The 27,402-nt window shown below is 50.9% G+C and overlaps 1 protein-coding gene across 6 annotated transcripts in view; it reads left to right on the forward strand.

The window, feature by feature from the left end:
- Nucleotides 1-27,402, forward strand: part of SIPA1L3 (signal induced proliferation associated 1 like 3) — a 291,228-nt gene that overhangs the window by 159,072 nt on the left and 104,754 nt on the right. For all 6 annotated transcript variants that reach the window (XM_064293579.1, XM_064293577.1, XM_064293578.1 and 3 more), the window contains 2 exons: nucleotides 6,033-7,883; nucleotides 18,105-18,235. In XM_064293579.1, coding sequence (XP_064149649.1) covers nucleotides 6,332-7,883; nucleotides 18,105-18,235 — 1,683 coding nt within the window. In that variant the 5' untranslated portion in view covers nucleotides 6,033-6,331. The remainder of the gene's footprint in view (nucleotides 1-6,032; nucleotides 7,884-18,104; nucleotides 18,236-27,402) is intronic.

Here is a 27,402-nt window from a genome sequence, read left to right on the forward strand (position 1 = left end):
ACTTGAGAAGAGATTAAGCAGCTAGGGTCAGATCCTGACTCTGCCAGCTGGTAGCCATGTAGCCTGGACACTCGAGTTCCTCGGAATGTTCATCAGTTTTCTCGTCTATAAAATGGAAATAATACAGACACTTAGAGGGTCGTCGTGGGGGTTGAGAGAGAGAACAAATGTGAAAAAGGCTGAGAAGGGGATCTGGCCCCTGGAAGTTTCTTTCCTGTTGGCTGCATAGTCACTTCTGACAGACTGCATCTTGAAAGGATTGGACTTTTATGGCCTCTGTGAATATTCAGAGTCACTACAATCAATTCCAGCGTCTGTATATCTAGACCCTTCTGTCGTTTGGTGGGCCTAGTTCTGTATTGTGGTATCTGCCTTTTAAGAAAGAAGTATTTCCTGTGTTGTTGAGGGAACTTTCTAATGCCTTCGCTGCCTTGTTTGAAAGTTTCTGCCCTCAGGGTGGACCTTGGATGGCGTGTGCTTGCGTGGGTGTGTGCTTGCATGTATGTGTACGTGTGTGTTGTTTTTGTTGTCGTTGTGTTGTATAACTAAATGTCCAGGGGTAGGCAGTGGACTAGGGCTACCTTCAGGTCTGGCTTGATGTAGAGATTGAAATGAAGACAACAGCCCCCAGATTCTCTCCAGCTCTCAGCCCCCTTCACAGACAGGTTCCCCCTTCATGGGTACAAGATGACTGCAGTGACTCCATCCTTCACATCCTCTCAGACTCAGAGGGAAAAACACAGGCTTTGGCTTCAGCACTCCTGGGAAAAACCTCACTGGGTCTCATTGGTTCTGATCAGTCACGTGGTTTGTTCCCAGGTAGGGAAAGACCCCACACACACACCTGTAGCCCATTGGTTAAGAGTCTCAGAGGGCAGATCCCAGAGAGGAACCTCCCCAAAACAGTCATGGAGGCCAGGGAAGCAAACAACAAATATCTACCCCTGGAAGGTTTGTATTTTCCCCTTCTGCCCTACCTTGGGTTGGCCCTACCTTGTGGCATTCTGGGAGACGGCATGGCCTCACAGAGCAGGTACTTTAGAGCCAGCTCACTGAGGCCATGGTGCTTGCCTCCTTGTCCAGTGTCCCAGCCTCTTAGCTTGTGGTTCCCCAGCTCCTTCACTGTGACAGTTTGGGAGCATTTACACACAGATGCACTGCTCTTTTAACCAAAGCCATTGCGTTCCGACTCACAGCGACCCTGTAGGACACAGTAGAACTGCCCCCTAGGGTTTCCAGGGAGTAGCTGGTGGATTCAGACAGTCAGCCTTTGGGTTAGCCCCTGAGCTCTTAACCACTGTGCCACCAGGGCTCCTCTCTTCTAACAGACGCGACTTTTTTCTGGGAGGCAGTGTACCCAGCCCCAGGGAATGAGTCCTGACTGGCCCAAGGGCAAACCAACCAAAACAGTCACAGGTTCTGGCCTTCCCAGCTTCCCTTTCTGCTGGAGTGGCCATGTGACCAATTTCTGGCCAGTGAGACATAAAAGAAAGTCTACTGAGGTGGGGGGAGGGGGAGGGAATGTTCTGGGAAAGATACTTCTTCCCAATTACTTCAGACAGACAAGTAGAGCACGCTTACATCACTCCTTTCTTTCTCCCGTGCCCCTGGTTCAGTGAGAAGCAGGCTGTGGCTGCCATCTTGTGACCATAAGGCAATACACCAAAGGATACAAGCCAGCAGCAGTGAGGAAGGTAGAGGGAAAAGAAAGGGCCTGATGTAGTCACCATCCAGCCAGCATGGAGCCTGGAGCTGCCATATCTCGGCTCCTGTTAGAGGAGATAATGTCTTCATTACCCGAGGTGCTGTCAGATGGTATTCTGTTTGCAGGCAAAGGCATCCCACCTGACTCCACTCTACTTTCTTCTCATCCTACTGCCCTATTTTCCCATCCACAGTCCCCCAGCTGCCATCTTTATACACAGAGCTGAGTATTAGGGTCCTCAGATGCCAGCAGCAGAAGCTAAGCTTGGCTATCCGGGCAGAAACAGAATTTGGTAGAGGCTTACGGAATCGTCAGGAGGCCAGGAGAGCAGGCTTAGAAAACAGGCAGGAAGCACCAGACTGAAGGAGCCAAGGGGTCCTGGCAGAAGGCACACCCCAGGAAAAGCCAGGTCCGCCTGCCACCGCAGGGACACTCCTTAGCCTTCCATGTTCTCAGGACCCTGGTGCAGACTCCCAGGAGGGAACACTCAGTGGGCTAGCCCAAGTCGTGTGCCCACTCCTGGCTGTGCTGCTGTAATTGGGGCGGGGGGTGGCTTCTGCCAGATACAACACAGTGGTAGTAATGGCAGCGACTGTGAGGTAGGGAACAAAGGCCTTCTGATCCACTGAGAATCAGCCAGTGAAGACCCTATGGATCACAGTTTTCCCATCTGCAACCCATCAGGGGGATGGCCCAGGACCAGGCAGCATTTCGGGTCACCATGAGTCAATGGCTGAGTCAGTGGCCACTAACAACAAATAAAGGGGGGTGGTGGTCTCTGCATTTTACAGATAGAAACTGAGTCAGTTTCCGTAACCAGTCTGTGGCATGCCAGGATTTGAACCCAGGCGGGCTGGTTGCTACATACATCCTCTGCTGCTCACACGGGGCTTTCCCTTTGGGAAGATGGGGGTGCTCTTAGGAAGCAGGGAGCTTGATGCCAGGCAGCTGGGAGGGGGAGAAGCATGCACCAGCCCCTGGGTCCCATGGTGCTGCTGGGCCCCCGAATGTCACAGGGAGACACGGCTGCACCTGCATGGAGGGGGATTTGTGCAGAGACAGGCCTGCAAGAACATCTGCGTTTTCACGGAGGGGAGAAAATTGGATTGGGGGTTTCTGACAGGGCTGGAAACAGAACACCATCGGCAAAGCCCATCTGTCAGGAGGTGCTTGCATAAGCAAGCCAGGGCCGGCCCGGGCTGCCTGCATTCCTAACCAGTCCACACTGGCCTTGGTGAACTAACCCCTCCTCCATGCTCGGCCCAGGCTGACCCCAGGCTGGGCTTCCACGAAGGGAGGGCTGCCAGGCCGGAGGGGGGCCCTCGGCCTGGCCGTTCCAGTCTGGCTTGGAAGACAGTGCCTAGCAGAGTGCGGATCTGGACTCATGCCTTCATCTGTGGCAGAGCAGCTGCAGCACTGACCATTGACCAGAGGTTGCAACCTGGTGGCCCCTGCCCAGGTCCAGCCCACATATATATTTTGTTGGTTTTGTTGACAACGTTCTTAAGAGGTATTTATTTGCTGATTAGACATACCTCCAAATAATTCAAAATGTAGCCAGTGGTCCATAGTGGAAAGTAAGGCTCCTTCCTCCCCTTCTCAGCAAGCATTTAGACACTGGGGATACTGTAGTCGCTCACATTCTCAAGGCAGAGGAGGGCAGTAAGGAATAAGAGGATGGAGCGGGATATCCCTACAGGTAAGGAGGAAAACAAAGCAGGCAAGGAGGCTGGGGTGGTGAAGACTCACTCTCCTTCCCCAGAGGCAACCATTAGCAGATTCTTTAAAATTCTTCTAGAGATCGTCTCTGCAGGGTAGTGCAGTATCGTTGTTGTCGTTGTAATTTTTTGTTTTTTAAATTGAGAAATGTTTCATACAAGTCTAGGTTCTGGTTTCTCTTGAGAAGTCAGATGATCTGGCATCTACACTCCCGCAGGCCCGGTCGGCCAGAGTGGAGGAGTGTCCATCTGCCACTCTGGAAGATGCGCCTGGTGTCCAGGTCACGGAGGGCCCCACCTGGCCGCTCGCCTGTGTCCCCTAGCCAGTCCAGCCCTGTGGGCCTTCCAGTGACCTAGTTTCTTTCCCCGTCTTTGCCCTGTGCCCTCTACTGCCTCCCTGTGACATCCTCAGGAATGTCACTCCCCACCCCTGCCTCTCCCCTCACCTTCTGGTTTTCATTCCTCAGAGGCTGTATCTCTCCTCCGTTTTGCTCCTCGAATCTGCTTCATGCTTGCAGTTGAGTCTCCCTGGCAGCTCGCTCTGTCCCTCTAGGTATGAGTGAGGAAACACCCCCCCCTCACGCCCGCCCGCACGCACATGCACGCACACACACACGCACACGTGCGCGCGCAAAGCATCCTACTTCCTTGCATTGAAAGTACCAACAAACATTGACCAGAATGGCCACGTCTGGCCCCAGACTCCACGAGAAAGAAAAGTTACTGGTCACCTTGAGTCAGGTGCCCATCCCAACCCAGCTGTCTGCTTCTCTGAACAAAATCAGCTGTGTTAGTGGGAGGGCAGCTGTGTTCCCCTTCCTCTGAAGCCAGGGGTTTCATCTTGCAGGATTTGGAGGTAGACAGAGGGGGTGATCCTGCAGAGGGCACCACGCTGCCACCCCGCGGTGTAAACTCCCTGTCCAGAGGACTGAGGAGTCAGGGTGTGCTTACGCGGCCAGGCAGGCAGAGGCCATTGTTCACAGGTTCGTACATCAATATTGAATGAGTGTCCTGGACACTTCTCGGCACTGGGCATACACCAGTGAGCAACACAGACGTTCCTGGAATTGAATTGACGTTTTAGTGGTGGAGGCATTCGGTAAACAGACAAGGAACAAAATAATTTCAGTTGGTGGTAACTGCTAAGAAAAAAGCAAGCAAGCCGAGTGGGTGATGGAGAAAGGGTTTAAGGAGATGGGGGCTTCTCTGCCTGTATAGGCGGCTTGGGGAGGCTTCATGGAAGAGCTGACATCAGGGGAAGGGACCAGCCTGGTGGGGAACAGAGGCAGGATATCCAGGTAGCCGGGATTGAGCTTGGTGTCAGAACAGAAGGCCCGTGAGAGTGAATTTGGTTGGGGAGGGGAGAGACTCCAGGAGGCCGGCAGGGCGGGGTCCTGTGGAGGAGGCTTGTGGCTGGAAGAAGTAGTTTGGATTTTAGTCCAGGGCAGCCAGGAGTCACTGGGGAGATCTCAGCAGCGGAGTGATGGGATCTGATTAACAGTTCATAGTATCTGTTAACCACACAGATTTCTAGAAACACCTCTCTGTGGCTTCCCTCCCCCAAATCCACTAGTGCTCATATTGACTCATCCACCGTTTCCACTTCCATTCTGGTGGGACGGCTGGTGGGGCTGCCTGCAGGAAGTACAGGGGACAGGGCAACATGTTGAACAGCACCAGGAGGTCTAGTCTGCCAGGTCCAGAAATCGGAAACTCCACAGGACAGGGACCTCATACCTTTAGTAAACGGCAGCAAATTAGAGGGAGAAAGGTCCGTATAGAGTAGAAGAAACTTAAGAAATCTTAAGAAATGTATCTACCGGAGCAGTGTGACTCTTGTTTGGATCCTGGTTTGCAAAGACCGAGTCTAAAAAGATACCTGTGAGACAATGGGGGACATTTTAATGCAGATGGGGCATTAAAAAAAAGAAAACAAACCCATTGTGGTTGAGTCGATTCCAACTCATATTGACCTTATAGGACAGAGTAGAACTGCCCCATAGGGTTTCCAAGGAGCAGCTGGTGGATTCGAACTACTGAGGTTTTGGTTTGCAGCCAGCCGAGTTCTTACCCATTGCACCACCAGGACTCCAGACAGGGCATTAGGTGATATGGAAGAATTCTTGTTAATTTTGACGAGTGTGATAATGGTGTCATGATTGTCTTTTTAAGACCTTATCTGTTAGTTAGTAAGCTAAAATGTTTAAAGGAAAATGACTTGATGTCTGGGGTTTAATTTAAAATATTTTGGCAAAAAAATTTTTTTTAAAGGTGTAAGGAAGGGGGGATTGGGGGTGTTTGGGGTGATGGAAACGTTCCGTAAAGGGGTGAATTTCATGTTGTGTGAGTTTCATCTCAGTTTTCTGTAAAGGTCTAGGTGTGGATGGACAGATGAAACAGGACTGGCAGACAGTTAATGGTCGCTTAAGCTGGTGATGGGTATGGAGGCCTCATCATACTCTTTATTCTACTTTGGAGTATGTTTGAAATTCCATGATACAAAAAAAATTTTTTTGAGGCGTAAAACTGCTCAAAAGCCGTGCTTGGTATTCTCCAGGAGCGGTGACGCGGCCCTCACATCTTACCTTGTCCTTCTCTCCCCTCTGCAGCATGGCGAGGAGGATGCCCCTGCAGCCTGCCAGCCCTCCACAGCACCTGCCGCCTGCTCTGCCCTGCTGAGCCCTCCACCTGGAGCCCCAACGACAGCACCTGCCTCCTGAGGCTGTCCCAGCTCAGTGGTCCACAGCAATGGTGGAGAACTGGACCCCACAGGCTCCCAACCTTCCAGTCAGGTCTCAGGGGCCATCATCCTTCATCTTGGGACTGGCGGCCCTGAACAATGGCTGAGAGCTGGGGAACCCCATAGAGTTACCACAGCTCACAGTGGCCAGTAGCACTTTCGTGGACTATGACCACCTATCGGCCCATTCCCAATGATGGCGTGGACCTGGCAGCCAGCTGTGGGGCCAGGGGGGCCGACATCCTCCCAGGGCCACACTCGGGGGACTATGCTTCCATGGGATTCTGGGCCCAAAACGGCAGCATGCCCCAGCCTGTTGGTGAGAGCCCCGCTGCCACGACCCGCCCCAGCCCCACCACCCCCGCAATGCCCAAGATGGGTGTGCGTGCAAGGGTGGCCGACTGGCCGCCCAAGCGAGAGGCCTTGAGAGAGCAGAACAACCCAAGCCCCTCGCAGGACGCAGACGGCACCCAGGCTGCGCAGACAGCACAGGTAACGCAGGTCCCCCATTCCACGAGGAGCGTACAGAACGGGCAGCCCCCCGCCAGCACCCCAGCTTCCTCAGGGTCCAAGGCCTTCCACCGACTCGCCAGGAGAAGGTCCAAGGATGTGGAGTTCCAGGACGGGTGGCCCCGGTCCCCGGGCAGGGCCTTCCTCCCTCTGCGGCACCGCAGCAGCAGCGAGATCACCCTCAGTGAGTGTGACGTGGACGAGGCCGGGGAGCCGCGGGGGGCCCGACACGCGGGGGCCCTGCCGCTCTTCCGCGAGTACGGGAGCACGTCCTCCATCGACGTGCAGGGCGTGCCCGAGCAGAGCTTCTTCGACATCCTCAACGAGTTCCGCAGCGGGCAGGCAGAGCCCCGGGGCTGCCAGAACCTTGCTGAGCTCCTGCGGGTCGACCCCGGCCTGCACCTTGCAGGGAGCAGCGGCAGCGGAGCCAAGGCGGACCCCCGGAATGGGCAGCCCCCAAAGGACAGCCTCCTGCCGCTGCAGCCCCTGAAGGAGAAGGCCCGGAAGAAACCCGTGCGGGGCCTCGGCGGTGGGGACACGGTGGACGCGTCCATCTTCCGCAAGCTGCGGGGCAGTAAGGCGGAGGCAGAGGCTGCGCGCTGCCCCGGGGAGGCCGAGGAGGGTCGCAGCCCCCCGGAGGCCAGCAGGCCGTGGGTCTGCCAGAAGAGCTTTGCGCATTTTGATGTGCAGAGCATGCTGTTCGACCTGAACGAGGCGGCCGCCAACAGGGTGTCCGTGGCGCAGCGGCGGAACACCACCACGGGTGCCTCCGCCGCCTCGGCCGTGGCCTCCCTCACGGCGTCCCGGGCGCACAGCCTGGGGGGCCTGGACCCGGCCTTCGCCAGCACGGAGGACTTGAACTGCAAAGAGAACCTGGAGCAGGACCTCGGCGACGACAACAGCAACGACCTGCTGCTCAGCTGCCCGCACTTCCGCAACGAGATCGGCGGCGAGTGCGAGCGCAACGTGAGCTTCTCCCGGGCCTCCGTGGGCTCCCCGGGCGGCGGCGGCGGCGGCGGCGGCGGCGGCGGCGGCGGGAGCGAGGGCCGGCCGGCCGAGCCCGCGCTGAGCGCCTACCGCACCAACGCCAGCATCTCAGTGCTGGAGGTGCCCAAGGAGCAGCAGAGGACGCAGAGCCGCCCGCGGCAGTACAGCATCGAGCACGTGGACCTAGGCGCGCGCTACTACCAGGACTACTTTGTGGGCAAAGGTGATGGTGTGGGGGGCGAGGCCGCCGTGTGTCGGCCCGGCTCTGAGCCGGCAGCAGGCAGTGAGATCTAGCTCAGAGCGGCCGCGAGGCTTCCTGGAGCCGAGCCCATTACCAGCTCAGCCGAGGCCGGTGCCAGGCCCGCATTCCGCAAGCCTTGAGCTGCGGGGTGCCGGGAGATGTGCATTTACTGAGCACATAGGTGCTTGGAACAGCTCTGTGCCAGGCACCTTCTAGAACCTAGGGATACAGCCCTGACCAGGTGAAAGCAGAAACCCCTGTCTTCCCAGAGCTTACACTTTAATGGAGGAAGACAAGTAATAAAACAAGATCAATATATAAAACTTATCAAGCGTCAGGGGGTGATAATTACTGCAGGGACAAGTCAGGCAAGGAGGAGGGAAAGAGGCCCGGGTGGGCGGGCTGCAGTGTCCAGTAGGGAACGGGCAGGGAGGGCCTCAGAAGTAGGGGCCAGGTGAGCACTGCACAGAAGGAGGTGAGGGGTGGCTGTGTGGGGTTCTGGGGAGCCTGTTCCTGATGTAAGAACAGCAAGCGGAAAAGCTCTGGAGCCCTGAGGGACCTGGAAGGAGGTTCGTGTGTCTGGGGTAGTGTGAGGAGGGAGGGCAGAAGGAGCTGAGGCGCAGAGGTGACCTGGCAGGTCCTGAGAGGTTTTGTGGGGCACAGGGGGGACTCCTGCTTCTACCTGAATGAAGTGGAGCCGCTGGAGAGTTTTGAGCAGCAGAGGGCCCTGATCTGAGTGGGGTGTCTGCAGGTTCCCTCTGACTGCCTGTGGGGAACAGACTGGGAAAGGGGTGGAATAGGGAGCCAGGGAGGAGGCTGCTCCCACAGTCCAGCTAGGAAACAACGAAATCAGGTTGGAAGCAGGAGTAGGGAAGCAGCAGGCCGGTTCTGAGCAGTTTTGAAGGTGGACCTGTTGATGTTGGAAGGTGTCAACACCAGGGAAAGCTGGGCTTGGCACATCATTAGGTTCATTGGCGCTGGTGGGCAATCCCAGGAGGCAGCCTAGCACAGCAAGTCCGCACCCCCTGCTCAGCTCCAGCTCACTGAGTGAGGCAGGAAATACAGACAAACCCAGTGTTGCCAGCTTTTCCAGTTTTTTTTTTTTTTTTTAAGTAATATTGTGTTTTTAGTAAACATTTACACAGCAGTTTAAGTTTCCATTCAACGGTTTCTACGCAAGTTGTTCGGTGACACTGGTTACGTTCTGCACAGTATATGAGCATTCTCACTATTTCTCTTCTGGTTGTTCCGTTTCCATTAGTCTAGTTTTCCTGCCTCCTTACATTCTCATATTTGTTGTAAACCATTAGATGGCTGCTTACAAGCTCTTAAGACCCCAGACACTACACACCAAACTAGGATGGAGAGCGTAACTTTATGAACTATATTATGGCAGTTGATTGAGTTGTCCCACGAGACTATGGTCCTAAGCTTCAAACCCAGAAACCCAATCCCTTGGGATATTTGATTATGTCTAAGAAGTATCAGTAACTGTGCCCCCCCCCTGTGCTTTATTATATATATGCATACGTGTGTATATATATGTGTGCATATACCAATATTTAAAAAAAAAAAAACAACCAACTGCCACCTAGTCAATTCTGACTCATAGCGACCCATAGGGTAAAGCTGTATGGAAGCAGACAGCCACATCTTTCTCCCGAGGACCTTGTGCTGGTTTCTAACCATCAGTCTTTCGGTTAGCAATTGATGACTTTAACCACTGTACCACTAGGGCTCCTTATACGTACACATACACCTATAATAAAATAAAGAGAAACCCACTGCCATCAAGTGCATTCCAACTCACGGTGACCCTATAGGACAGAGTACAGCTGCCCCACAGGGTTTCCAAGGCTGTAATCTTTGGGGAAGCAGACTGCCACATCTTTTTCCTGTGGAGTGGCTGTTGGGTTCAAACTGCCGTCATATGGGTTAGCATCTGAGTGCTTTAACCACTGTGCTACCAGGGCTCCTACATATATGTGCCATCGAGCCGATTCCGACTCATACTGACCCTGCATACAACAGAAGGAAACACTGCCGGGTCCTGCGCCATCCTCACAGTCATTGTTACGCTGAAGCCCATTGTTGCAGCCGCTGTGTCAGTCCATCCTGTTGAGGGTCTTCCTCTTTTTCCCTGACCTTCTACCTTCCCAAGCAGGATGCTTTTCTCCAGGGACTGATCCCTCCTGACAGCATGTCCAGAGTATGTGAGACAGAGTCTCACCCTTGCTTCCAAGGAGCATTCTGGTTGCGCTTCTTCCAAGACAGATTTGTTCTCCAACACCACAATTCAAAGGTGTCAGTTCTTCAGTCTTCCTTATTCATTGTCCAGCTTTCACATGCTTATGAGGCAATTGAAAACACCATGGCTTCAGTCAGGCACACCTTAGTCTTCAAGGTGATATCTTTGATTTTTAATACTTTAAAGAGATCCCTTGCAGCAGATTTGCCCAAAGCAATGCGTCTTTTGGTTTCTTGACTGCTGCTTCCGTGAGTGTTGATTCTGGATCCAAGTAAAATGAAATCAGTCTTTTCTCTGTTTATCACGATGTTGCTTATTGGTCCAGTTGTGGGGATTTTTGTTTTCTTTATGTTGAGATGTAATCCATACTGAAGACTGTGGTCCTTGATCTTTGTCAATAAGTGCTATAAGTCCTCTTAGCTTTCAGCAAGCAAGGTTGTGTCATCTGCATAATGCAGGTCGTTAGTAAGTCTTCCTCCAATCCTGATGCCCCGTTGTTCTTCATGTAGTCTAGCTTCTCGGATTATTTGCTCAGCATATTTGCTGAAAGGATACAACTCTGACGCACACCTTTCCTGACTTAAAACCACTCAGTATCCTCTTGTTCTGTTTGAACGACTGACTCTAGATCCATGTACAGGTTCCTTATGAGCACAATTAAGTGTTCTGGAATTCCCCATTCTTCGCAGTGTTATCTATAGTTTGTTATGATCCACACAGTCGAATGCCTTAGCGTAGTCAATAAAACACAGGTAAACATCCTTCTGATATTCTCTGCTTTCAGCCAGGATCCATCTGACATCAGCAATGATATCCCTGGTTCCACGTCCTCTTCTGAATGTGGCCTGAATTTCTGGCAGCTCCCTGTCGATACACTGCTGCAGCTGCTTTGGAACGATCTTCAGCAAAATTTTACTTGTGTGTGATGTGTAATGATATTGTTCAATAATTTTCACGTTCAGTTGGACCACCTCTCTTGGGAATAGGCATAAATATGGATCTCTTCCAGTCAGTTGGCCAGGTAGCTATCTTCCACATTTCTTGGTATAGACAAGTGAGCACTTAAGCCCTGCGTCCATTTGTGGAAACATCTCAATTGATATTCCGTCAATTCCTGGAGCCTTGCTTTTCGCCAGGGCCTTCAGAGCAGCTTGGACTTCTTCCTTCAGTACCATTGGTTCCTGATCATATGCTACCCCCGGATGTAGTTAAGGAAACCCTGGTGGCATGGTGGTTAAGTGCTACGGCTGTTAACCAAGAGGTCGGCAGTTCAAATCTGCCATGCGCTCCTTGGAAACTATGGGGCAGCTCTGCTCTGTCCTATAGGGTCGCTATGATTCGGAATCGACTCAACGGCAGCGGGTGGAGTGGGAAGTGGTTAAATGTCAACCAGTTCTTTTTGGTGTGGTGACTCTGTGTAGTCCTTCCATCTTCTTTTGATGCTTCCTGCGTCGTTTAATATTTTCCCCATAGAATCCTTCAGTATTGCAACTCGAGCCTTGAATTTTTTCTGTAGTTCTTCCAGCTTGAGAAATGCTGAGCGTGTTCTTCCCTTTTGGTTTTCTGTCTCCAGGTCTTTGGACATGTCATTATAATACTTCACTTTGTCTTTCTTAAGCCACCCTTTGAAATCTTCTGTTCAACTCTTTTACTCAGTCATTTCTTCCTTCCGTTTTAGCTACTCAACGTTCAAGAGCAAGTTTCAGAGTCTCTTCTGACATCCATTTTGGTCTTTGTTTCTTGTCTTTTTAATGACCTCTTACTTTGTTCATGTATGATGTCTTTGATGTTATTCCACAACTCATCTGGTCTTCAGTCATTAGTGTTTAACGCATCAAATCTATCCTTGAGATGATCTCTAAATTCTGGTGAAATATCCTCAAGGTTGTACTTTGGCTCCCGTGAACTTGTTCTAATTTTCTTCAGTTTCAGCTTGAACTTGCATATGAGCTATCGATGGTTTGTTCCACAGTCGGCCCCTGGCCTTGTTCTGGCTGATGATATTGAGCATTTCCGTTGTCTCTTTCCACAGACGTAGTCGATTTGATTCCTGTGTATTCTATCTGGCGAGGTCCATGTGTATAGTGGCCGTTTATGTTGGTGAAAGAAGGTATTTGCAATGAAGAAGTCGTTGGTCTTGCAAAGTTCCGTCATGTGATCTCTGGCATCATTTCTGTCACCAAGGCCATAGTTTCCAACTACCAGTCCTTCTTTGTTTCCAACTTTTGCGTTCTAATCACCAGTAATTCAGTAATTATCAGTGCATCCCGACTGCATGTTCAGTCAATTTCAGACTGCAGAAGTTGGTAAAAATCTTCTATTTCTTCATCTTTGGCCCTAGTGGTTGGTGCGTAGATTTGGATAATAGTATTAACTGGTCTTTCGTGTGGGCATATGGGTATTATCCTATCTCTGACACTGTTGTACTTCCAGATAGATCCTGAAATGTTCTTTTTTAGGATGAATGCAACACCATTCCTCTTCAAGTTGTCATTCCCAGCGTAGTAGACTATATGATTGCCCGATTCAGAATGGCCAGTACCAGTCCATTTCAGCTCACTAATATCTAGGATATCTATCTTTATGCATTCCATTTCATTTTTGACAATTTCCACTTTTCCTAGATTCATACTTCGTACATTCCAGGTTCCGACTATCAATGGATGTTTACAGCTGTTTCTTCTCATTTTGAGTCGTGCCACATCAGCAAATAAAGGTCCTGAAAGGTTTACTCCATCCACGTCATTAAGGTCGACTCTACTTTGAGGAGGCAGCTCTTCCCCAGTCAGCTTTTGAGTGCCTTCCAACCTGGGGGGCTCATCTTCCGGCATTATATCAGACAGTGTTACGCTGCTATTCATAAGGTTTTCACTGGCTAATTCTTTCCAGAGGTAGACTGCTGGGCCCTTCTTCCTAGTCTGTCTTAGTCTGGAAGCTCAGCTGAAACCTGTCCTCCATGGGTGAGCCTGGTGGTATTTGAATACCATTGGCATAGCTTCCAGCATCACAGCAACACGCAAGCCCCACAGTATGACCCGCTGACAGACACATGGGGGACATATATGCCTACATCTAGTTATTTTTGATGATGGGAAAGGTAACATGGAACCAGGGTAAATGTGCACAGCTTGACTGAGGTAAACAATGTCGCTAATATGTACACAAGGAAAGAAATCTTTGATAATTGCTATGGCATATATAATTTTGTAACAGCGATATATATGTAGGCATACATATGTATACACCTACATACACACCTGTATATACAGGCAGATAGTATTTTTTGGTGGTTGTTGCCTTGGTCAAGCTGTGCACGTATTACCCGCATTCCGTGTTACCGTTCCCACTGTCAAAAATAACTGGTGTCTACTTGCTACAGAGTGAACCCTCCTGATCATCACTAATGAACGTTAATTTCTGTGTATACCTGTTGGTGACATTTTATAAAAGTGAGAACATACTTTTTTTGTGTGTGTGATTAACTCATTTTGTATAACATAATGCCCTCTAGGTTCATGCAGCTTGTAAGACATTTTGGGAACTGGTTCTTTATCGTGGAGCAGTATTCCACTATATTAGGCACCACATGTGTGCATTCATCTGTTGGAGGGCATTTAGCTTGTCTCCACCTTTTTGCAATTGTGAATAGTGCTGCATGAATGTGGGCGTGCATGTGTTTGTTCCCGTCACTTCTGTTAGATCCCTAGGGCATAGACCTGGGAGCGGACTTGCTAGGTCACATGGCAGCCCTGCCTCTGGTTTTCTGAGGAGCTGCCAGACTGTCTTCCACAATGGCTCTACCATTTTCCATTCCCACCCGCAGTGGACGAGGGTTCCAATTTCTCCACATTCCCTCCAACACTTGTTAATGATTTTTTTTTTTAATGTCAGCCATCCTAGTGGGAGGGAAACAGTATCTCATTATGGGTTTGCTCTGCATCTGTCTGATGGCTGATGATGGTGAGCATCTTTTCATGTGGTCATTGACCATTCGAAATGTCCTCCTTGATGAAGTTCATGTCATTTGCGCAGTTTTTGACTGGGTTATTTGTCTTATTATTATGTCGTAGACATTTTGTATATATTACACTCTTATCAGTTATGTCATTCTCAAAGATTTTTTTCCCAGTCTGTAGGTTTCCTCTTTACTCTTTTGATAAAGTCTTCTAATGAACATAAGTATTTAACTTTTACGAGGTCCGAGGTATCTATTTTGTCTCCTGCTGCTTGTGCACGCGCTGTTGCATTGAGCTTTTCCAGTTTTTCAAGAATCTCCTCTAATTCAGATTTTTATGTAGGCTTTCCTAGTTTTTAAATGCTGGCAGCTGCATCAGTTCGGAATTACAGTTGCCGGTGCAGGCTTAAGCAGCATAAAAGGTCATTTCTCAAATATGGATGTCCAACAGCCAGCAGCCCAGGGCCGCCATGGTTACTCCTCAGGATTGGTGGAATGCCGGCCATAAACCAGAAAGCCAAACTCCTTGCCACTGAGTCGATTCCAACTCACAGTGACCCTATAGGACAGAGTAGAACCACCCCATAGAGTTTCCAAAAAGCACCTGGTGGATTTGAACTGCCGACCTTTTGGTTAGCAGCCATAGCACTTACCCACTATGCCACCAGGGTTCCCATGCCAGCTAGTGCATGGCTTTTAGCATTCTTGGTTTTCTCCTGGTTCAGGATGGCTGCTGAAGCTCCAGCCATCACTTCTTGTTTCCAGACAGAGGAAAAAAAGGAAGAGGTAAGGGCAAAAAAGAGGAGCCATGGTGGCGCAGGAGTTAAGCACTCAGCTGCTAACCGAAAGGTCAGTGATTTGAGCCCACTGGCTGCTCCAAGATGTGGCAGTCTGCTTCCGTAAAGATTTACGGCCTTGGAAACCCTATGGAGCAGTTCTACTCTGTCCTATAGGGTTGCTATGAGTCAAAATCTACTCATCGGCAACGCGTTTGGTTTGGTTTTCTTAAGGGCAAAAAGGCAGACCTCCCAGTCAAGTGAGCTCCCTCTAAAGGACTTCCCAGAAGCCCCATCTAATCCTGCTTCTAATCTCTTGGCCACTCCTATCTGCAAGGCAGGCTGGCAGATGCAGGCTCTTAGCTAGGTACAGCCCCGTGCTTCACTCCCCTTCCCTCCAAAATTAGAGGGTTTCTCTTTAAGGGAAGAGGGAAGGCAGGCAGCTAGCAGTCCACAGTCAGTAGTTTGCAAACCTTTTCCACAGTGTCCCGGTTAAATGTAACAGATGTCACTGGGCTGGGCCGCAGGGCTCAGAATGCAGCCTCTGGAGCTCCAACTCTGGAGCTCGACAGCCCTGGGTTGGTGGTGTCTTCATAGCTTATTAGCACCGTGACACATCCCACCCCTCGAACTCTGGGTCCTCGTGTGAGAAGTGGGGATGACTATAGCAGCATCACATGCCCAAAGGCAAAATGACACAGAGACTGAAAATAAAGGATGAAGAACAAAGTCCAGACAGCCACTAACCAAGAGAAGCCAGATGAGGCAACATCCCTATTACCCAAAGTACATTTCAGAACAAAAAGCACTTTTTAGAGCAACTGAGGAGGCCACTTTATTGATTTTTTAAAAATTCACCAAGAAGCTCTGATCGTAGTGAACCTTTGTGTATCTAGCAGCCCGGTTTGGGGGCACATACCTCAAACCTGATAAGGAGCCATGGGCAAAGCCACAGTCCTGGAGGGAGAAGTTCACAGATGCTGTCTTTGAAGTTGTCAGATCTTAGGAACCAAATCGTAGAGCATTTGAATAAGCCAGTTAATAACCTCCATGACTTGTACACACACGTGTACATTCATTCCTAAGTGTGTGTTTGTAACGTTGTATCTACCCACCCGCCAGAGAACGTGTTCTTTTCAGCCCACACCTGGGAACACATACAAGAAAGGAATGGAGTGAGGATCAGGTTGTCCATCAAACACTTAGCTCTTCACTAGGCACGTGGTTAGCACCCATGGGGCTTAAGAGGAAAAAAAGGCCGTGTCATTTCCCAAAGTCCCTTGTAGCCCTGAAAGCGCATGGCTGAACAAGTTGTCAGTCGGTGTTCATCGAGTGCCCGCTCTGTGTCAGGACCGCAAGGTGCTAGGTGGGAACCGGTGAAAAAAGCAAAACTTGAGGCAGCTTCTGGAATGAACTGCGTCTGTGGCGTTGCGTGTTTGTTCTCGGACTGCTGTGGAGGGGAGGGGGGCGTTGCTCAAGCCTCTGCTCGTGCTGTTCTGACTGGGACTGTTAATTAACACATTGTTTGGGCCCTAGATTAGCCTTTGATTTGCCAAGCACACCCTGTGAAAACAGGAGCCATCAGTTAATCAGAGCACGGGGTGGAAGGAAAGGCTTCTGGCGGTGGGTAGATGCTTCCGAGACTTGAGTCAGGACGGACTGCTGTGGGTATCCAGTCTGTAAAGAGTGTCACATGTGTCCTGGTTAAACATAACAAGTGTCAGCTGGCTCGTGCTGCAGCGCTAGCTTTGGGCTTAGACAGCCCTGGGTTAGACAGTAAGGGATACTTGGGGTATCTGTTGGGAAGAACTGTTTGCCTGGAAGGGTTATGAGACAGCATGTTTTGGAAAAAGCAAAACAGGGAGACGGCTGTCATTTAGGGGAGAGAGCAGGAGACCTGGGTTGGATGACTCATCAGAGTCACTGTTGCCCTGAAGAAAAAAAAAGCAGTGGCGCAGTGGTTAACAGCTCGGCTCCTAACCAAAAGGCCAGCAGTTCAAATCTACCAGCTGTTCCTTGGAAACCCTATGGGGCAGTTCTTCTCTGTCCTGTAGGGTCACTATGAGTCAGAATCGACTCAGTGGCAATGGGCTTTTAAAGAAACATGGTCAGATAAACATGATGCTTAAGGGCTGGAGTCTTGGTCCCTTTTCTGTAAGGAACGGCATGCCCTGGAGACAGTCCCAGCCAGCAGTTAGCGCGTGCCGACCGCGTGCCCTGCGCTGCACTCGTTAACTGAGGCAGTCCTCACTGCTGTGCTGAGACAAGTGTCCCGCTCTTCACCCATTTACTTACGAGAATGCTCTTAAGTGGCGTGGCCTTGGTCAGGCATCTAGCAAGTGACAGAGCTCAGATTTGAACCAGCAGGGGACTCTCTAGGCTAGAGTGTTAACCACTTCATGCAGGCCACCTGAAATGGTCAGATTTTAATACCCGAAATGTACAGGATTTGAATAACCCTGTTAAGAGCCCTGGTTCAGAGCTTGGCTGCTAACCAAAAGGTCAGCAGTTTGAATCCACCACTCCTTGGAAACCGTATGGGGCAGTTTTCCTCTGTCCTGTAGGGTCGCTATGAGTCGTAATTGACTCGAGGGCAATGAGTTTTTTTATTTTTATTGAGGGGGAAGACCCTGAACGAGATGGATTGACACAGTGGCTGCAACAATGGGCCCAAGCATAAAAATGATTGTGAGGACAGCACAGGCCTGGAGAGTGTTGTGTTACACGCAGGGTTGCTGTGAGTTGGCACTGACTCCACAGCACCCAACAACAACGACAGCGGGGTCCCTAGGTGGCTCAGACGGTTTGTCCTGGACTGTTGACCGGAAGGTTGGCAGCTGGACCCGACTCGGCGGCACCTAAACCAGGAGAGCCTTTCGAAATACAGGGTTATCACAGTCCTGCTTGGTTTACTGCCTGCCAGGCCCTGTGCTAAGCATTTCATGTGCATTGTTTCATTTCCACTTCACATCAGCTGTATGAATTGAGGGTATTGTCAGGGCACCCATTTCTCAAATGTGGATACCGAGGCTCAGACAAGTTCAGTGACTTGGCCGAGGGAGCACAGTAAGGCAGGCAGAGCCCAGCTTTTACCTGTTAACAATCTTTCCCTTGAGTGTGGCCGTGGGCAGGGATGAGGCCTGTGTAGCCAGGACCCCACGGAGTGAAGGAGAGCCTGCCCCATCTGTGGGCTGACTGTGATCTTACTTGGTCCTCCCTCCTAGAGCATGCCAATTACTTCGGCGTGGACGAGAAGCTGGGGCCGGTGGCTGTGAGCATCAAACGAGAGAAGCTGGAGGACCACAAGGACCATGGGCCTCAGTACCAGTACAGGATCATCTTCCGGACCCGAGAGGTAGGTCCCGTCACTGTCACGGATCCCATAAACAGTGCCGCTCCCATATGAGCCCTTTCCCTGTGTCAGCTTCTGTGGGCAATCTCTTCCCCCACCTCATCTCATGGGATCCTCCCAGCAACACATGGGGGGTGGGGAACTGACACTCAGAGAGACGAAGCAGCTTGTGTGGGGTGATTGGGATCCCACCAGGAATAAGTGGCCACAAAGTGGCCACGTCCAGAATTTGAATCCAGAGTACCTGACTGCAGAGCCCAGAGGATCTTATTTGCAAGAGACTGTTTTTTTTTTTTTTTTTTCAAACTGGTTAGCATGAGAAAGAAAGGAGCTGTAGGGATTATTTCAGTATAATGAGGTGTCCTGCAGAAAGGCAAGGATTAGGACAGTGAGCCCCAGGCAGGGTAGGAATTGAGGAACCTCTATAGCAGGCGCCGCTGTTGCTGCTGCTCAGCTGAACGCACCGCCACCTGTCTCTCCCCATTCTAAGCAGAGAATCTCGTTGGCCTGGCTTGGTCAGGGCCTTCCCTGGATTAAATGTCAGCTGTGGTATGGAGCCAAGGCCTGGTCCACAGCATAACCCCCTGAGGCAGCCTTGCTCTAAGCAGAAAGCTAGTTTTAACTGGCCCAAGTCAGAAAGAGAATTCATTGGTTCCTGTAACCATAAATCCAGGGGTGGTCTAGCTTCAGGCATGACTGGACCCAGGGGCTCAAATGAGGTTGTCAGAGTTCCCTGCCTCCTCACTCACTTGGCTCTGCTTCTTCATGCATCGTGAACGTTACCAGTGAGCTCTCTGCATGTCCTGAGGCTCTGCTTCTTCTTGCATCATGAATGTTACCAGTGAGCTCTCTCCACGTCCCCAGGAAATGGCACTGGCTGCCCAAGCCTGCTACATCTTTATACCGTCCTTGCTGAATCTCCAGGCAGGACTCTGATTGGCTTTGCTGTCGTGCCAGGCCCATGCCCTGAACCAATCACGGTGGTCAGGGGTGTTAAAGGAAACTGACCAGGTCTAGGATTTGTGCTTCGCCTGGGACCAGGGGTGGGGCCGGGCAGGGAAGGGCAGGGTATGGCATCATGATTGACAAGGCAGCAGGGCAGCTCCTCAGCACAAAGAAAGAAGCTGGTCAAGCAAAAATGATAGACTTCCAGCAGACCCAAGTGAGGAAGACCTGTTCAGAAAAGGAGGAGTTGTAGCTGGGCAGCTCTCCCTAATGGGTCTCCCTCAGCCATGCATTCCCCCCCAACCTTGTGGGCCAAGCCTTTGCCCAGGCTTGGGAACCCAGCAGGCTGCCACTGCCAGGAACTTTGGGTTTGGGGCCAGCCGAGCCCTGGACCACATCCATGCTGGCAGATACTGTATGAGCCCCGTCCCCTGATGATGACCTTCCTGCTGAGGGCAAATGGGATGGCATGGAGGCTTTGTGGCAGCTGAAGGGAGGAGACCCAAAACCACAGGTCCTGCATGCAGGTGGTCACCAAGCCCTCTGTCTCCCCGGTTCCCTCCCAGTTCTCCCCTTTCTGGCCAGCTGAGCACCAGGACAGAACGTGAGATGACAGCTCACACTGCGTCAGACCATTTCATGATATAAGGGGGCTGCTGGGTGAAGTGAAATGGTGACTGTGTGTTAAACCCTGGTGGCACAGTGGTTAAGAGCTCCGGCTGCTAACCAAAAGGCCGATAATTCGGATCCACCAGCCACTCCTTGGAAAACCTATGGTGCAGTTCTACACTGTGCTATAGGGTCGCTGTGAGTCGGAATTGACTTGACGGCAACGGGTCTGGTTTTTTTTTATTTTTTTTTTCATTGATAGTATGTATCACAATTACAGTTATGACTGCAAATCTACTTAGCACTTGCTATGTGCTAGGCATTGTTCTGTGCCCTTTGTACATATTAACTCAGCTCTCATAGCAGTTCCGTGATGAAGGCACTGTCATCCTCACTTACAGATGACAAAGCAGCCATAGAGAGGCTGAGTGGCTTGCCCAGAACACCATCCAGCAAGTGGCAGGGCTGGTGTCAGCCTGTGCCCTTAGCCACAAGCTCTGCTGCCTCTGGGCTTAGATGAACTCAGCTCAAGCTGCAGGTCGGACCCACTCGTGAGTTCTGAATTCAACTCAGTGCCACATTTTCCTAAATGAAAATAGAATATGTAGAATAAATTGCATCACATGGACTGAGAGTCATGAGACTTTGGTGTAGAGATGCTGGGTGTTATAGATTGAATTATGTCCCCCAAAAATGTGTGTCAAATTTGCTAGGCCATGATTCCCGGTAGTGTGTGATTGTCCGCCATTTTGTCATCTGATGGGATTTCCCTATGTGTTGTAAATCCTACATCTGTGATGTTAATGAGGCGGGATTAGAGGCACTTACGTTAATGAGGCAGGACCCAATCTATAGAATTAGGTTGTGTCTTGAGTCAGTCTCTTTTGAGATATAAAAGAGTGAAGGAGCAGAGAGGAGAGGGACTTCCTACCACCAACAAAGCAGAACTGGGAGGAGAACGTGTCCTTTGGACAAGAAGCTCCTAGACCGGAGTAAGATGGATGACAAGGACCTTCCCCCAGAACCTGCAGTGAGAGAAAGCCTTCCCCTGGAGCTGGCACCTTGAATTCGGACTTCTAGCCTCCTAGACTGTAAGAGAATCAATTTATTTGTTAAAGGCATCCGCTTATGGTATTTCTGTTACAGCAGCACTGGCTAACTAAGATACTGGGTCAGGATATAAATTTTTCACTGTGGTTTCTATTCAGCAAGTCTGAAACTGGCTTGATGCTGTTCACAGCCCATGCCTGCTCCTGCCCACTTAGCTGCCACCCCCCCAGCACCCACAAGGCTAGCCCCTGGGGACTCTGATCCACCCCAGGCAGGGCAGAGGGGCCCTCGAGGCTTACCCCCACAGGTCTGGGATGCTTCCATTCCACAAGATACAGCAGAGACAGACAATACACAGGATTAATCTGTGTATTCTATAGTGTGCTACATGGTAAGGTGGAAAATAAAGCAGGGAAGAGAGAGATAAGAAGTGATGACGGGGTGGAGGAGCAGTGAGATTTTTAGACAGGATGGCCAAGGGAGGTGTCACTGAGAAAGTGACATTTGAGTAAAGATCTAAAGGAGGTGAGGGAGGGTGCTTTGCGGACACCTAGAAGAAGAGCAGTCCAGGCAGAAGAAACAACCAGTGCAAAGGTCCTGGGGTAGGACTGTGCCTGGCGCTTTGGAGACCTGGTGTGAGCCCTAGTTGGGCCACTCAGCAACTGTGAAACCTTGGACACATGGCTTCCCCTCCAGAGCCTATTTCCCCCTTGGGAGTTCCAGTCTCACAAGACAGTGGTGTGTGCTCAGCAAGGTTGCGCATATACAGCAGGCAGTGCTGGGTCTGGCATTTGGGGGGCCCACTAACGTTAGCTGTGGGGCGTGTCTTCTTGTGACACCCCAGTCAGCTCTATGAGTTGTGGCCCACCCTGAGGTTCATGCAACCAGGCTTTTCTCTGCCCTCACACACAGCCCTGGGCCCGGCCCTGGCAGAGCTGTCCTGTCAGAGGGGCACTCAGGCCTGAGGGACCCCGTTGGAGTTGAGGTGTGGGGCAATGGCCAGCAGGATTTGCTTTTCTTGGTCCTAAAGCCTTTCCCATTGTGGAGGTGGAGCTGAGGGTCACATGGCCCAATCAGAGTAACACAGCCATTCCTACCACATGCTCCTCCACACCCTGCTTTCAGTGTTCTATGTGCACTGACCCATCAGTTCCCTCTGCAGTCCCATCAAGTGGGCCCCATTATACCCCCATTCTACAGATGAGGACACTGAGGCCCAGAGAGGTCCCACAGTGGCAGAGCCCACACATGGGCCTGCCTTCTGAGCCTACGATCTGTTAAATGGAGCTTGCATTCTGGGCTCTGCAAACAGACAACCCTGGGTTCAGGTCTAGCCCTGCTACCCATTAGCCTAGTAACCTTGGGCAGATGGCTTTGTCTCTGTGGCCTCAGTTTCTTCATCTGTAAAATGGGTTCTGATGCCATTTGTTCCCTAGAGGTCAGAGAGCCATGCTGGAGAGCATGGACAAAGTTCTGTCCTTCTGTCCACACGTCTGTGCCCCAGACTTGGCAGAGCAAGCCACCTCTGGAGCAGGGTCCAGAGCAAGGGCCCAGGCTGCCTTCCAAGCCAGTCAGCCAGACTGCCCCAGGTGGCCACCCTCATCCACCGAGCACAGCTGTGAGTGGGCCTGTATCCCCTGGCAGATGGGAAGTGAGCGTTGGCAGTGCTTAGCTGCCCGCCGAGGCAGGAACAGACTTGGAGCTGGGCTTTGGCACCACACGCCTAAAATGCCAGCCCCTGCCCCCACCCCAGTGAGCCTGGACAGAATGAGCGCCACACCGGGGCTGCCCTCTCCTGGGCTCCTTGCTTGGCACCACCTCACCCAGGAGACAGGGAGCCCAACCCGCCGGGGCCTGTCTGGCCTCGGCAAGCCCACGGGGTCCTCCTTGGCTCAGCAAGCAGGAGTTTTTGGCAAGCCTTAGTTTTGTTAGGGTTACTGAAAACCAAACCCATTGCTGTCAAGTCAGTTCCCACTCGTACCAACCCTGTAGGGTGGAGTAGAACTGCCCCGTGGGGTCTCTGAGGAGCAGCTGGAGAATTCAGACTGTCCACCTTTTGATTAGCAGCCTGACCTCTTTACCACTACGCCACGGGTTTCCTTGTTAGGGTTAGAGGTTTGGAAATTTATTTTTTTAATCAGCTTTTAATTTAAAAAATAACATGCTCATTGTTAAGGATGTAAACAATACAGTAAGTTTGTAAAATAGAAAAAAGAGTCTTGGAGTCACCATGAATCGGAATCAATTCGATGGCATCGGGCTTGGTGTTTTGGTTTATTTAGTGGAAAAAGAAAAGGTAATAATGCATCTAATGAGCCCGTTTGTGTTCAGTAGTCACACCTGAGCGTGTATGATGTCTGTAGATAGATACTCGCCACTGCCCTCGAGTTGATTCCCACTCATAGCCACCCTACAGGGCAGAGTAAAACTGCCCCGTAGGGTTTCCAAGGAGCGGCTGGTGGAGTTGAACTGCTGACCAAACACTTAACCGTTGCGCCACGAGGGCCCTGATGACAGACACAGATTAAGCAATATGCATTGGTTTTCCAGGGCTGTCATGACACAGTGGGTGGCTTATAACTACAGGAATTTATTGTCTCAGAGCTCTGGAGGCCAAGAGTCCACATTCTCCTCGAAGGCTCCAGGGGAAGATAACACAATATGTATGTTGATATGAACGATTGCTGTGAAGTAGGCAAAAAGCAAACCATAGCTTCCTGTTCAAGGTTTTAAGATGTTAGAATTTTTTTTTTTAATTTTATTGTGCTTTAATTTTTTTTAAGTGAAAGTTTACAGATAAGTCAGTCTCTCACACAAAAACTTCCATACACCTTACTCCACACTCCCAATTACTAACCCCCTGATGAGACAGCCCGCTCCCTCCCTCCACTCTCTCTTTTCGTGTCCGTTTCACCACCGTCTAACCCCCTCCACCCTCTCATCTCCCCTCCAGGCAGGAGATGCCAACAGAGTCTCAAGTGTCCACGTGGTCTGAGAAGCTCACTCCTCACCTTAAAATGTTAAATGTTTTAACTCCCTGCGTGGCTTGTCGTGTACATTAGATGTGCGTGCGCATACAGTGGCTGACCCGGGTTGAGCGCCCACTGTATGCTAAGCACCGCTCAGGCGTTATCTGATGGAATCCTCTCAACTTTCTGAGGTAGTCACTCATCGTTCCCATTTTAGAGATGATGAAACAGGCACTGAGAAACTGAGCAACTTGCCCAGGGCCACGCAGGGGCAGAGCTGGGGTTTGAACCCAGGCAGTCTGACCCCCAGGTCACCCCCATGGAAAAGTTCTTAAAGGGTGTGCCCTAGACCAGGCCACAGAGAAAGACAGTGCGTCTGGGTCGGGAGCAAACGGAGAATAACCTGACCCAATGGGAACCTCTTTGCTTACAAATGCAGCCCTGGTGGTGCGGTGGTTAAAGCAACCGACTGCTAGCTGAAAGGTCGGCGGTTCAAAGCCAGCAGTGGCTCAGAGGGAGCAAGACACGGCCGTCTGCTTCCGTAGGGGCTTCCGGCCTTGGAAACCCTGTGCGGTCGCTGAGAGTCAGAACCGACCGGAGGGCAGTGGGTTTGGTTTGGGTCTTTGGTTTGCTCACGGGGCACTGAGTCCTTCTCGCGGCTTACTTGCTTTGTCACCTCTGAGATGGTGCCGGATGTGCAGGCCGAGGGGAGATGTTTAGGTTTTACGTGGGAAGAGACGGGCAGTCGTTAGAGGGCCCCGAGGAGAGCCGTGACGGGCCTCCCGCTGCTGTGGGAAGGGTGGACAGAGCCTGGTGGCTGCAGGGGCACAGCACCCGTGAGGAGGCATTTGCCCTAAACCGGTTAGAAGGGCCAGGGTGGAAGGTGGAGGTGGCCTGTCATTGTGACCTGCCACTGTCCTGTTATCACTCCCAGGGGAGAAGGGAAATCTGGGAGCTTTTCAAGTCCTAAGCCTCGGTCAGCTGGAGGCCACCGTCTCCGGTGTGGAAGAAGGAACATTTCCGGTCACTAGGCCCCAGCAGAGGGCACTGTGGGACAGGGTCCGTGGGATCTCGGAACAGAGATCCCGCCTGTCAGCACTGCATTGAAACCACAGCCCCAGGGCCACCCAGATTGGCCGGGCCGAGCATCCGACATCATTGCTCTTCGCGATCTGTGGGAGGACCACCCTGCGGTGGTGAGAGAGATTTGTTTTTACTGCTGACGAGGGCCAGAGCCGGGAGCTCCCAACATCGAGCTCGTGTCATTCTTTCCACCTGAGCCTCCTGCCAGGTCCCGTTTGCCGAGGATGAGTTGTATTCTCAGAGATGAAGTCTTGACAGGTTTGTTTTTGCCTCCTCCTGAGTCTGTCTGTGGTCTTAGGGTGAGCGTGAGTTTTCAGTTAACGCTGATCCTCCTGTGGTCTTTCAACCAGAACCCCAAATGTGTTTTTGGTGCCTCTAACAAGCCCCTCAGGTGTAGAACTTTTTCCCTTGTGGTGCTCTAGCCCTCTGCCATGCCTAGGGTCTGGAGCACTACAAGGTGTTGTGTTGGACCCGCTGTGCCTGGCCCAGGGCATGGCGTAACTGATGGCCAGTGCACGTCGCAGGTAAAAGCGTGAACTTGTGTTGGCAAGGACGGGATGCAACAGGGCTCTCAGACAGGGCTAGCAGGGTGTACATTGGTACAACCACTTGGAAAATTTTGGCAGTTCAGTAAGATTGAAGATTAACATGCTTGGTGACTCAGCAGCTTCTCTCAGAGTATAAAGCTCATTGCCATCGAGTCGATTCTGACTCATAGTGACCTTATAGGACAGCGTAGAAATGCCCTATAGCGCTTCCAAGGAGCAGCTGATGGATTCAAACTGCTAACCTTTTGGCTAGCAGCCAAGCTCTTAACCACTGCGCCTCCAGGGCTCCCCTAGGTATAAAGCCCCCCAAATAACCAGCACGTTCATGTGCCCAAGAAGTGCTTCTGTGCATTTTCGTAACGGTGCTGTTCACAGTTGTGAAACGCTGGAAGCAGCTCCAGTGCTCAGCAGCAGGACGTAGGCTACATCACTGGGGTAAGAGCGTCGGCCTGCGGCAACCGTGCCGTCGAATCTCACGCATGCAGTGTTAAGAGAAACAAGCCAGATAGGAAAGAATACAAACTGCTCAAAGCTCAGAAATAGTCAGAAATCAAAGACAGTGTTGAAAGTGAGAGAGCGTTAGCTTCGGAAAGGAGATCAGGCCCACGAAGAAGCTTCCGGGGGCTGGAAATGTGTGTCTTGATCTGGATGGCGATTACCGGTGTTCATTTGGTGATCATTCCTTTAGCTGTACATACGTGTTTTATGCATTTTTCTGTTTGTGGGTTATACTTACAGTAAAAAAAAATTCAAAAGAAAAAAAAACAAGGTTTTGGAGCAGTCAGACCTGACTTGAAATCCTAGTTCAGACACTCGTCAGATCTGTGCCTGGATAAGGTGCCTAACCTCTTAGAGCTTCAGTTTCTTCATCTGTAAAATAGAGATAATAAAACCTCCCCTAAAAGGACCTGCACGTGCAATTAGGTAATTACTGCAGTACCTGGAATGCAGTATGGCCTTCATAAATGTGACATATTATTAAAGTATGTATCAGTTAGGAGTGACTTCAGCTGCACAGTGAGTTCAGTTCCTGCCTGACCAAAGCCGAAACAAATAGGGGTTATTTGAATTACTTAATAAGAAAGCTAGAGGTAAAAGTAGAAGGGTCAACCTCCCTGTGATTTTCTTGTCTCTTCCCTCGTGATGACAAGATAGCTACGACAGCTCCAGACATCGCATCCTCATACCCATGTCCCGAGCAAGAGGAGTGGAAGGTAGAAAAGGGCTTACCTTTTATTAGACAAGAGAATCTGCTTCCAAAGTCTCCCCCAAGCAAAATTCTCCTCACATTTCCACATGGCTACTCCAGTTTAGGAAAGCAACATCTTGGGAAGAGGAAGGAGATGGTCATGATTGCCTTTGACTGGAGGTTCTCAATCCCGGCTGCTACATCAGAATCACTTGAGAGGGGATTAAAAATGTGTGTATATACGTGTGTGTGTGTATATATACGTATGCTGATACATACTTGCACACCCGGGCTCCTCCGCAGATAAAGTGAATTAGAGCCCATAAAACCCATTGCCATCAAGATTCCAACTCATTGTGACCCTGTAGGACAAGGCAGAACTCCCCCATCGGGTTTCCAAGACTGTAAATCTTTACAGAAGCAGACTGCCACATCTTTCCCACAGCGCTGCTGGTGAGTTCAAACACCGATCTTTCGGCTGGCAGCCAAGCGCTTAACCACTGCACCACCAGGGCTTCTGAATTATACTCACTGGTGCGATTTTTATCATGAAACCGAGTTGAAAACCAGTGCCATAGTTGAAGATCCAAGATGGTGCCAGTGTCGGGGGCAGGCAGGTGTTTTACATAAGAGCATACATAGCGTGTGTATGCTCTGCTATGCCGTGATATGATGTGATAGAAGTGTAATAACCACAACGAGAGCTGTCATCCGAGTGCTCCCTGTCACGTGGTGCCTGTGTTATTCATTCCACTTCCTACTGCCTGACACCGTCCA

This window comes from Loxodonta africana, chromosome 11 (assembly GCF_030014295.1).
Source record: "Loxodonta africana isolate mLoxAfr1 chromosome 11, mLoxAfr1.hap2, whole genome shotgun sequence".
Lineage (NCBI taxonomy): Eukaryota > Metazoa > Chordata > Mammalia > Proboscidea > Elephantidae > Loxodonta > Loxodonta africana.